Raw genomic sequence first — 12,534 nt, 5'->3', positions numbered from 1 at the left:
GGTACAACCAAGGAGATGTGGGATGCTCTCTCCGAGCTATTTTAGAGTTCTTACGAGTAGATGAAGATGTTTCTCCAGGAGAAGCTAAGGAGCATAAGGATTCTTGTATAGTTGGCACTGAATAGTGTCTCAGAGGACTGGTAGGTGTTTGTCCAAAGTATCTTGGGAAGAGACACATTGCCTAAATTGGATAGGATGTGATCCGATCTACAGAGAGAGGAGTTGAGGCAGGCTTTAGTAAAGAGTACCATCAATGACTAACAACTGCAAGGGCATGAAGAGTGAGAAGGAAGAAGAAAAGGTGGCCCTAGCATCTAAGGGTCCCACTCAGGGGCAAGGGGAAAAGAAGAAGAAGAAGGACTTGTCAAAGGTCAAGTGCTTCAGATGTAGTGAGTTTGGTCACTACAATACTCAGCGTCCTCTTAGGAAGAAGGAAAAGTAGGAGAAATAGGACCAGGCAGTAGCGTACGTTGAGATCGATAAGTTGTCCTCTAGGTTAGATGAAAATTTCATGATGTTTGCAACTATACCTCCAGGAGAGAGGTGGGGCAATCTAGAGCCTTAGTCCCAGAACAATGCATACATGGGCAGGGCCCATTGAGGCGTCCTCCTCATGGATCATTACCTTGCTACAGGGGCCCATAGTATTCAGTAGTAGGATGGATTAGTGTTAGTTAATGCAGTTAGATTCCAAAGTGACAGTCGCAGACTAGTAGCAGTCAGATGCTGAGGAGTGCGTGCAGAGCGATACAATGCAGTGCCAGCAACAATGTAGATTCTTTAGTGGATTGTGCAGTAGCTAGTAGTAGTCAGGACTCCGGAGACAGATGCATCATACTGAACACAATTGATTCAGTATTTAGGATGCTTCTCAGTTGCAGTCGTTGCAGTTCTAGTAGCAACAGATGAGAGGGATTTGCAGGGCAGATGCAAAGTTGGCAGCAGTATGGCAGTATCAACAGTAACACATATGCAACATTAGAGTTGCGTAGTGGTTGGTGGGTGTGACAATCAATCAAAGTGGCCAGACATCAACAACGTGATAGAGGGTGATACAAAGACAGGGTGTTGTACCAGTGGTCTAGCACTAAAACACCTTCCTTGCCAAGAGGGAGTGTTAGTTTTTGTACATTGGAGGTGTTCTAGTCTCAAAACTTTGTGGAGAGGTTAAAACACAAGAACTCTCCATAACCCAGAAATCGTTTCTGGAAATTCCACCTAGAAGTGTCACAATTAGATTATTAGCCTATATTTTCTAAGTCTATACTTAGGAAAAGGGTTTAATAAATCAAAATTAATTGAGATAAGGTGTGAATCATCTAGAAACTCACACGAATCGACTGGGAATAATTTGGGCCCTTGATTAAGTTTTAATCTTGGCCGTTGGGGGTCCAACAAAAGATTATAAGAAGTCGTCGATGGGTAGATGGAGAACGCACTTGTGAGACACACAAAGATCGATTTCCTTGGGCAGTTCGATTTTCCAGAGGCGACAACCGGAAGAGTTTGAGCCAAAGGGAAGCGAAGATTGAGAGGGGTAGGGACAGTAAGGCTGGAGGAAGGTTTTCTAGATCCGATGAGTACATTGTAGAGATAGCCATAATGAGGCCGGAGGAAGATTTTCTAGATCCGACGGGTAAATTGCAGAGAGGCAGAGGTAGCCACAGTGAGGCTGTGCAGAAGCCTCTAAGAGGCAATTCAATTCTGCTGGGGAGAAGCAGAGTTTCAGTTCTAGAGGCCATAAATGTTAGAAAATCAGAAAGATTTCGCTTGTTGATAATTACTTGTGATTTCTTTGAGTTCTTATTATATTTCTTATGTTCTTCTTTTATCTTAGTTTCATCAAGCAATTACCAAGATGGCAAGACTAAAACACGAAGATTAAGTACACTAGATGTAGGCACTTAGCCAGGGCTAAAACCCCTATATAGGGGAAAGCCCAGTCAAAAACTCTTCCTTCAGTAAATTCAAAATGAGATAGACCAAGACCTTAGACTAATAGACCTTCCTCCACCAAGTCAGCCCTTCCTCCTAGTAGATGTCCTTTGCTCGACCTTCCATGTATTAGCTTTTCAAAGTGCAACTTTAGATCAAAATTTCGTCCCCTAGCAACAGATTTTTGGCCCCCAACTTCAGAATTTTGGCCCTGCGACATAAACAAAATTTCGGCCCCAACTTCAGCCCATAATCTTCGCACGTGTGAGAGAAAGGTAGCCCAAAAACTTGCTTTTCTTCTTCCTAGCTTCTCTCCTTTTCCTCTAGCAACTTCACACTCTTTTTCTGTTACTACTTCTTAGAGATCGAACTTTGAGATGATGCTCTCCAAATGAAGTTGAGTTGCTCAATATATAGGCTTCTTGTGAGGTCGAATTGCCCTAACCTAGGTTGACTTGATGAGGGAAGGGGCGACTTGGTGTGGAGGTGACAAATGACCATTTTTACTCCAAAATAAATCTTTTTACATGGGACAAAAGCCCAAGAAAGGTCTAATAAAAATGATAATGACTTTAAAGTTCAATGACTCAAGACAAACCCCAGAAGTCTTCAATGGAGACTTTGACTTATAAAACATGGACCCAAGCATGAAACCCATGCTTCAATAAGTCAATTACTTTTAATAATAAAATTCCTTTTTCTTTCTTTTGACAAATGTATTACATCACGATTCAAATACAATTATGAAGAGAGATACATTCTTCAACACTCCCTCTTAACTAGGGAGGTATTCATAATTTACAAATAGATAGAGGTACATGGAAGATCTCAAAACGAACTACGAAGAGTTCTAGCACACTTAGTGCTGTAGACTAGATACTTGACCAGGGTATTCTATTTGGGTGGGACTAAGATAGACTCAAGATTTCAGCCACTCTAGGTACCATTAGGCTTACTATCTAATCATCAACCTAGGGATCTAGGTGCGTATCCAAGGTCAGAGTTTCATGACCAACAACACCTTCCCTCTTCGGGATCTAGACATCAACACACAAGACGACTCGATGTCCTCTCAAGCATCTTGCCATTAGATGCTTCACCACTCCTTATAAACTAAACTAGATATATCCATTTGTTTAAGCATGCTTCATTCTTCTTATGGAGAGATTTACCTGTACAAACACAAACCCTGATTAATAATAAACTTTCAAATATACATACAAATAAACACAAACGTTCAGGGTCCTCAATCATCCTGATGCTACTTGCATCATCAAGTTATATACAATTTATCAGAAGATTTTTTCTTTCATTTCTTCAACAACACCAAATACATCTTCAGATCTTTCTCAAGTCTTTTGTTTGCAACTTCATGAACATTTATTGATAGTACTTTTGCTTACTTCAAAGTATTCACTGTCATAATATGCCCTCCCTCTCAACTGGGGAGATATACCCTTTCTTCTATCTAGGCTCCCTCTTAACTTAGGGAGATCAACCACTTCCTTCTTTTATAACATCGGAGAACCTTTCATGGCTTCTATTCCTTCTTACGGTATCAAGGTTATCTTGATCATCATAACTTCCTTCATCATGCTTATCAATATTATCAAGTCATCTTCACTTACAAACATCTTCAACATCTTAAAGATTATGTACCTGCAAAACTTTAATAGCAAGTACAACCAAAAACACACAGAAGCATGAAGTTAACTATATCAAAATCATGTTACTACAATGGAAGTATTTAGACTTTAGATATCAAACACCTAAACTTAGTTAGGTTCATAATTAGCAAGAGACACATCTTTTTACATACTAGACTTCAACTTCTTGCTAGGGTTTTGTCATAAACCCTAGACTCCATCTTTGAGACACAAAGCCTTAGATATCAGTAATTCAATCAAATAACAATCCTACTATACATCTAAGGTTTCACCGATTTTCAGAATTTACATGCCAGACTCTACTAGGGTTTGTTGCAAACCCTAGATTTTATCAAAACTATATCAGAAAACAATCACATCCTAGAATATCAATCTTTACTAGGGCTTTGTTACAAACCATAGAATTCACAAACTAAAAACATGAGTAATCATTATACATATCTAGGATTTCATGCACTAACATCTCATATCAATATTCATACGTACTAGGTAAACCCAAGACACAAACATTAATACATCAAAGTTAGATATACAACAATTTTCATCGGGCTAGGGTTTTGATCAAACATACGAACATACACCTAGGGCTTCATTCCTAGGATCTTACTTACAAGGGTTTTGTTTACAAACCCTAATTCACCAAACCCTAAAGATCTAGGGTTTTAATACATAATTTAGACATTCACAACAAACCCTAAAGGGCTAGGGTTTCTATCATAACAATATCAAAACCTTAATCATCAAAGAATATGATCAACAACCCTAAGTAAACTAGGGTTTCATAATTAATATTAACATACCCTTAGCAACAAGAGGCTAGGGTTTTATAGTGAACCCTAAGAGTTAGGGTTACACAAGAATGATCAAATAATATCATGAGGGTAGATTCAATCTAATGATTAATCACCCTAACAAGAATCTTTTGTGATTCAAAACCCTAGACATAACGATGTCAGTAATGTAAAGTAAATTTCAAAAGAAGAATGATCGTACCTTTTACATGAAGAGAACTTTATGATAAAGCTTATAGTCTAAGACATACCTTGAGTTGTTCCTTAACAAACCTTGTAGGACATCAATTCTTGAAGGGTTTCCTTTGTAACAAAACTTCTTCCATGCTTCAATTCTCCTCCATAACCTTTATGTATTCTGCAATCTTTCCTAACCAAGGAAAACATGAAGAAAAGGGTTATTAGCATACAATACAAATAAATCTTGATGTGAGGAGGAAACCAAACATGAAAAGATGAAACACAGAATGAGATACTTATCTTTTGATAAAATGGTGGAGGCTCCCTCTTAACCCAATATTTTTGAGGGATACCTACAACCTATCAAAATAATTCAAAAATATTCTAACAAGACATGTTAGACCTACAAACTCTAGAAATCAAAACACAAAGGACAAACATTGCAAAACTTAAAGTAGAAGGATATGCAAGGGATAGTGTCCCTAGCAAATAAGTCTTTGACTTTAGATTCTTCCATCTTGTTCTTCTTTGGTGGAGCTTCATTGACAATATTCACATGTTCTCTTTCTCTTTTTCTATTCCTTGGATTGGTTTTTATAATGACCCATCTTATGGCAATTGTAGCATTCAATCTTTGATAGGTCAACTTTCTTCTTTGGTCCTTTGAACTTCTTGAAGGTTCCCTTCTTCTTGTAGGGTAGGCATTAGAGGTGTTTTCTTCTACATCTTCCTTCTTGTTGTTTACTAACGATATTCAAGCTTCTTCTTCACTGCAGGCATTCCACATTTGATCAAATGTTGGAGTTTCCTTCCAACTACTGACTCTTGATGCAAAAGCACTCCAAGATTTAGGTAGTCCTAGAAGAGCAGTAACTACGAGCTCTTTTTTCAGTATGATTTCATCTATTCCTTGGAGTTCATCTCTTCTTCTGGAGATTCTTACAAAATATGATGAAATGATATCATAATTTGTCATCTTAACAGTTCTTAATTCATTCTCGAGGCTTGCTATTTGACCATTGTTCTTGATTGTGAATAATTGGAGAGAGCCTCATACATTTCTTGAGCGGAATCTATGTTGGAAATGTATGGAATTAAGTTGTCCTTTACTCCATCCACTATTAGGTTCATGGCTACAATTTCAGATTCTCTAAACTTCTCTTTCTCTGCTTCATTTGTTGGTTTCTTGATTTTCCCTTGAACAAGATTCAATACTTTGTGCTTTTCGAGGATAAGATCTATCCTCTTTTTCCATGCCCTGTAGTTGGAGGATTCTTCTAGTTTGTTTTCTGTCTTCATTGAGTTTGTCATATTGATGTTTGCTACTTCGCGTGACCTAACCTTGAAACTCCTTATTCGACTCCTTTTAGTAGATCTTCAGGCTACCTTTTTCTTCCTTTCACTTAGCTCTGATACCATGTTAGAAAATCATAATGGCAGAAAGATTTTCTCTTGTTGATAATTACTTGTGATTTCATTGAGTTCTTATTATCTTTCTTATGTTCTTCTTTTATCTTAGTTTCATCAAGCAATTGCCAAGACCAAAACGAGAAGATCAAGTACACCAAATGTAGGCACTTAGCCAGGGCTAAAACCCCTATATAGGGGAAAACCCAATCAAAAACTCTGATTTTAGTAGATTTAAAATAATATAGACCAATACCTTAGACTAATATATCTTCCTACTCCACCAAGTCATCCCTTCCTCCTAGTAGATGTCCTTTGCTCAACCTTCCAAGTGTCATCTCTTCAAAGTGCAACTTCAAATCAGAATTTTGTCCCCCACCAACAGATTTTTGGCCCCCAAATTTAGAACTTTGGACCTGCAACAAAAAAAAATATTCAGCCCCAACTTCAGCCTAGAATCTTTGCACGTGTGAGAGAAAGGTAGCCCAAAAACGCGATTTTCATCCTCCTGGCTTCTCTCCTTTTCCTCCAGCAAATTCGCACTCTTCTTCTGTTACTGCTTCTTAGAGGCCGAACTTTGAGATGATGCTTTCCAAATGAAGTAGAGTTGCTCAATATATAGACTTGTGAGGTTGAATTACCCTAACCTAGGCCGACTTGACGAGGGCATGGTCGACTTGGTGTGGAGGTGACAAATGACCATTTTTACTCAAAAATAAATCTTTTTACATGGAACAAAAGCCCAAGAAGGGTCTAATAAAAATGACAATGACTTTAATGACTGAAGACAAACCCTAGAAGTCTTCAATGGAGACTTTGACCTATAAAACATTGACCCAAGCATGAAATGCATGCTTTAATAATAAAATTCCTTTTTCTTTCTTTTGACAAATGTATTACATCATGATTCAAATACAATTACGAAGACTGACACTAGTTACATCCTTTAATAAGAAAGACGTTCCAGAGGCCAAGAGAGACGCTTTCCTAGTCAATAGCAGACTAGACGACTTAGAGGAGTAGCTGATTCAGTGAAAGCGTGGAAGGGACTGCGCAAGGGTGATGCAAGCCTGCGCAGAGGCTGTTTGGACGACTCACTTGGAGCTGCAGTCAGAGCCCAAATTGCTTATGGGGGTGAGGAAAATTCCTCACTAGATTTTTGCCAGTATTTTTCTATGTAGGATTGCGAGATTTTGACATCCAGTTGTACTAAAAAACCCTCAGCTGCTGCACTGATTTTCCCAAGTTGGGTTTTTCTGGGTACTTTTGTCCAAGAATAACTGTGTTAATTTTTATGTGTGTGTGTTAGCATTTCTCAGTTTCCAGCGCTATTATTTTCTGTAGTTTTATTTGTGAAGGTTGCAGTGTGATTTATTTGATATTTGCCGTAGCAAATAAATTGTTAAATTTATTAACAATTAATTAGAAGAATTAATTCCAATCGCTACAATAAGATTCTAGTGTTGAAATTTTCACATGGGACAGTCATTCTACCCTAGGAGAATGGTCCAGAAAAGGACAATCATTCTTCCTGTATCAAGGAAGAATGGTCCTTTAGGCCTAGTTACTCAAAAGAGTAGGTACCTTTTTGTGTTGGTCCAGTCACTCTATAAGAGTGGGTGCCTTTGTTAGGCTTAGACATACATATTCATGGACAAACATACTACCTTAGAGAGAGTGGTCTAATATGGGACAGTCATTCCACCCTAGGAGAATGGTCCGATAAAGGACAATTATTCTTCTTGTATCAAGGAAGAGCGGTCCTTAAGGCCCAATTACTCAAAAGAATAGGCGCTTTTCTGTGATGGACCAGTCACTCTATAAGAGTGGGTGCCTTTGTTAGGCTTAGATACTTGTTGAGTGAGCCTTTTGGCCTATAGTGAGGCCTGTGATGTTAGGGTTTGTCCAAGATAATGGCAACCTTGTGATGTAAGGATCCTTTAGGGTTTTGACCTTGTGGTGTGAGGAGTTGAATGTCCTCTAGGGTTTGGCCAACCCTATGTAGTTGGAACATGGATGTTCTTGGAGGTTTGACCTTGGTGATGGAAAACTTGTACTAGTTTGTATACCATGAGGTTGAGGCGCTGACTGGATCATGGTGACTAGTTGTTGTACCTTAGGCAAAATAGCTTGTATGATGGTACATAAGGTTGGTACCTTGGCAGTAGCCTAGACGGTACCTAGATCTCTGTAAGATGTTGGGTTGGTACGTTGGCAGTAGCCTAGATGGTACCTAGATGTTTGAAAGATGTTGGGTTGATACCTTGGCAGTAGCCTAGTTGGTATCTAGATCCTTGGAATAATATGCATTAGTTTGATGCCTTGATGGTACCAAGATCCCTAGATCGACATGGCAGTAGCCTAGACGGTACCTAGATCTCTGTAAGATGTTGGGTTGGTACCTTGGCAGTAGCCTAGATGGTACCTAGATGTTTGAAAGATGTTGGGTTGATACCTTGGCAGTAGCCTAGTTGGTATCTAGATCCTTGGAATAATATGCATTAGTTTGATGCCTTGATGGTACCAAGATCCCTAGATCGACATGTCTTTTGGATTGGTGTCTTGGCAGTAGCCTAGATAGCACCTAGAGTCTTGTAGAAGCATGTCTGTTGGGTTGGCACCTTGGCTGTATTATCAATATGGATCATTTCTTATAGATGAGAATATCAGGATGAGTCATTATGAATACCTCCCTAGTTAAGAGGGAGTGTTGGAAAATGTAACTAGGTTCGGTCTTCATAACATGCTTAAAGAAGACAGTTATTGGTTAAAAGAAATTGATTTTGTAATATGTCCCATTTGGACATTTGAAAGAAAAAGAAATTTGAAAATTTCAAATTATATTTAGCTGTCCAAGTAGCCAAGTCGGCCCTCCTAGATGACAGGTTGTCCCAGCTGGAAAAGACATGACTTTTTCACATGAACAAACAACTATATATTGGCTAGCGTACTCCATTTGGCAAGAAGATTTGGGGATTTCTGTGGTGATTTTCAGATACCTGTAGCAAAAAGATTTCGGACCTTTCATTGTGATTTGGATGAGTTAATAAGAGGCTTCTCTCTGTGGTTAGACATGCTGGGCATGGCACATTTCTTCTGTGATATATGCAGACTTTTGAGGTAATTTCTCTGTGACAGATGCGAGTTCCTGTGCTGCTCTCTTCTGTGGTATATGCGAGCTTCTGTAGTGCTTTCTCTGTGACATATGTGAGCTTCTGTGGTGTCATCTTCTGTGAGAAATGCAAACTTCTGTGGTGCAGTTTCTGTGACTATATATGAGCTACTGTAAGACTGTGGTACCTGTGATGTGAGGCTGGTTTGATGTCATATTAATGGACAGACCTACAAAGGATGTTGAACAGACCTATGGACAGATCTATGGGCAGACCAATGGACAGACCTATGGATAGATCTATGAAGGATGTTGTGAAGGCAGGTGTTGTCTGGTGGAGGGCTGATTTGGCACTTGAGATAATGATTGTTTAACTTGGATTTTCTATGACTCAATATGGAAAGGATTGTTGGGTTTTTCCCCGGCCTTTGGCCTATCTCTGGTGTCTCTTGTATTTACTTTCTTGTATTCTAATGGTAATTGCTTGAGGAAGAAGATTAATAAAATAAGAAGAAACAAAAAAAATAATGTTCACAAGTAATTATCATGTTAAAGAATTCCCTTTTACACTGGAATTCCAACACATTGGTGACAGGGTGGGTTGTCTTTAATTATTTAGACAGGTCTGCCAGTGCAGATTTGTGTGATAAGAGTGTCGCAGAAATGAAAATTTTACATCTTCACACATTTAGAATAGAGAAAATTTAGAATTTTAGAAAGATGCTTGGTGTAAATGAAAACTTAATGGTCTTTAAGGGGGCTATTAAAGACGCAATGCCCATTTTAAGGGCACTTTATTCTGCTAAAAATATAAGCATGGATAAGATAAGATAGGAGAGACAATATATGGATAAGATTAGTCTATTCTACAGTGAGGTCTTTTAGGCCAAAGGGTTATTCTCATCCTCAGCAGGCAATGAATTTTTATAGATTAATTCTGTGTTCCTAAGCATTACAAAGTTGTCAGAGTTTAGCATGAAATTTCTCTTTACTCGTGCTTGCATGTTCTGGAAAATCAACAAAAGAGAGTCCCTACAAAATTTCTGCAATTAGGAAGTTTTCCATGGCCAGAAAAGTTATTATGCAAAGCGAGGATTTTGGACTGAGTCTGTTTCCATGCCATTCGTGGCATCTATGGTGTCACCATGTCGACAGTAATTGTTTTTTGGGGTTCGCTGGTGTGTCCGTGACTTGTGGGATTAGCCTGTGGTCTAAGAAACTACAACACAGGGCATCTAAGTCATCGAAATCACCCGGAGATTGCACCTGGCCTGGGCCACACCAACCCTTAACATGGCTGGATTGTTTTTGATTCCTCCTGACTACTGCGAGTTTTGAACCTTTGCTGCTTTACAGAAAGAAACCCTCGAAATCCAATCATGCAAGTGGGATTTGACAATTATTCAACAGTAATTGTTGATCAAACCTTCCCCACATTTTTGTTTTGGAACAGCTGTCCTTTTGGCTTAGTTTCTGTTCTATGAGGGGTGTATCTAGGTCATCAAAATCTTCCAGGATCGGACCACATGCCCATGGGCAACCTTCCCCTTATTTGAAGCCCACCAATGACTCATAGACTAGACTTACCTTATTAGAAGATGTCAGTCATTTTAATGCAATTTTAAAAAATCTGTCTGGTGGGTATACGGGATTAATTTTTAAGGCGTGTTGGCAAAAATGGACTGAATATGCCATACGGAAGCTTTTTTGCTGAAAGTTTTTGATAATCAGAAAGGTTGCTATTTTAGTATGAGAGGATATTGTTAGAAATTTCCATGAAAACAGTCCAAATAAATTGTATCAAATTCTTTTGCTTGAAGCAGCGGTCTCATCAAGTTTTAGAAGTTTAGCTGCCTGGAAAAGGAGCCTTCTGTTTTCTAGTTTTTTTGTAGGCAGCAAATCCAAGGTTTTGCTCAATCGACATCTTTTGTTTGGCAGTAATTGACATTGGCTTCCAGACAACTTAGCTCCCCAGTTTAGTTGGATTTTTGTTTCTGATGGTCAGTATTAACAAGAATAATAAAATCCACTAGATCAAACTGCTGTTAGAAGCATAGTCACAGAGTATCTTTACAAAATGTACCCAGGGGCCAGAACTGATATATGTTGGAAATATGGCATTCCAAAGAATTGTATAAAATATGCAGCCATGTAAGGTAACATGCATAATAAAAAAATCATCTAAACTTTAAAGTGAAAATTTAGAAAACAGTGTATGTTACTTGAAGGGGAAGAAAACGATTGAAGCAGAAGAAATGAATAATGGAATGGAAAAGGAGGTAGAGCAACATAATCATATCACTTTGTAGGGAAGTTTCCAAGTTCTGTACAAATGGATTTTTGCCTATCTCAGTGCAGTCCAAGTTTTAATTTATAGCACTGATATGCTGTATTTAAAACTCATAAAAGGATCTACACAATCGGTTTTCTTTGTTCAATTAAATTTGGGAGTAATTTATGAATGGTCAGAAATAATTAATAACTTGTGATCGGGTTCTATTTTTCTTTAAGTATGGCAGCTGACCACAATGACGCGGTTGGATGGTAACTGTTGCCCCAAAACTGGCATTTTTTTGGAAGTTTAGAAGGCTTACCTTCTAGAGTAGTCAAAATAATGTTCTCATAGTAATTGATCACTTTTAATCCAGTCTGATGTGTGTTAGGCCCTTATCCTCACATAGTTGAACTTTTTGATTTCCTGGCAACGACAGTGGAAATATTGTTTTTTCAGGAGTGTATCTAAGCTATTTATTTTCTTTTTGCAGGCTCTATGCTATGTCATTTTGCGGCCATTTTCAAAAAATCTTTATCGGATGGCTAATAGAGTTGTGGCAGAGTTACTTTGGCTGGAACTTGTTTGGTTGTTCGACTGGTGGGCAGGTGTTAAGGTATTACTTTTCACTTTGACGTTTTCCTTGGTTGGACTTTATTGAAATGCTTTGAGTGGATAAATTTATGCTGTATATGCAGTTATCTGGTATGTGTGATTGATTATATTTCTCAGGTAATAACTTTGCTAGGCATTAAATATTATGCTTCAATTTTATTGTCAAATCTTGTTAATGGTGTTTGGTCTTATGTTCTCATATCATTAGGGCATTAAACTTGATTCACATATCATATAGCTGCACGCCTGATGATCAATATGCGCCAAATTTCTCATATTTGGTTGATCACCTGTACAGTACTGTCCTGAAAAACTCTGCAAATTGTCTCTTCTGTTTTAGTGATCTATGCAGTTCCTTTCTGAACAACAGTTGCCCATATTTTTTTCCTAAGAGAAGTGCTCGGCTGTTATGGAATTTACTAGAATTAGGAGTCAAAACTTGTGAAGTATGAAATGCTGGTCAAAAATTGTTGTATTGGATGTTGGAAATGCTTTGAAAATGTCGGGTGTCCAGATGATGAATTATATTTGACTGGACTCCTATGACATTAGTTA

At 38.3% G+C, this 12,534-nt stretch overlaps 1 protein-coding gene across 1 annotated transcript in view; it reads left to right on the top strand.

Annotated features, from left to right (window-relative positions):
• LOC149162402 (1-acyl-sn-glycerol-3-phosphate acyltransferase 2-like) overlaps positions 1 to 12,534 on the top strand; it is a 297,961-nt gene that overhangs the window by 58,330 nt on the left and 227,097 nt on the right. Inside the window, exon 2 of the mRNA XM_089437250.1 lies at positions 11,858 to 11,980. Coding sequence (XP_089293376.1) covers positions 11,858 to 11,980 — 123 coding nt within the window. The remainder of the gene's footprint in view (positions 1 to 11,857; positions 11,981 to 12,534) is intronic.

Source organism: Pinus tabuliformis, chromosome 5_2 (assembly GCF_031772625.1).
Source record: "Pinus tabuliformis cultivar Carrire ecotype Pingquan chromosome 5_2, CPIR1, whole genome shotgun sequence".
Taxonomy (NCBI): Eukaryota; Viridiplantae; Streptophyta; class Pinopsida; order Pinales; family Pinaceae; genus Pinus; species Pinus tabuliformis.
The sequence above is the reverse complement of the archived record's forward strand: the minus strand, read 5'-3'. Positions and strand labels throughout refer to the sequence as shown.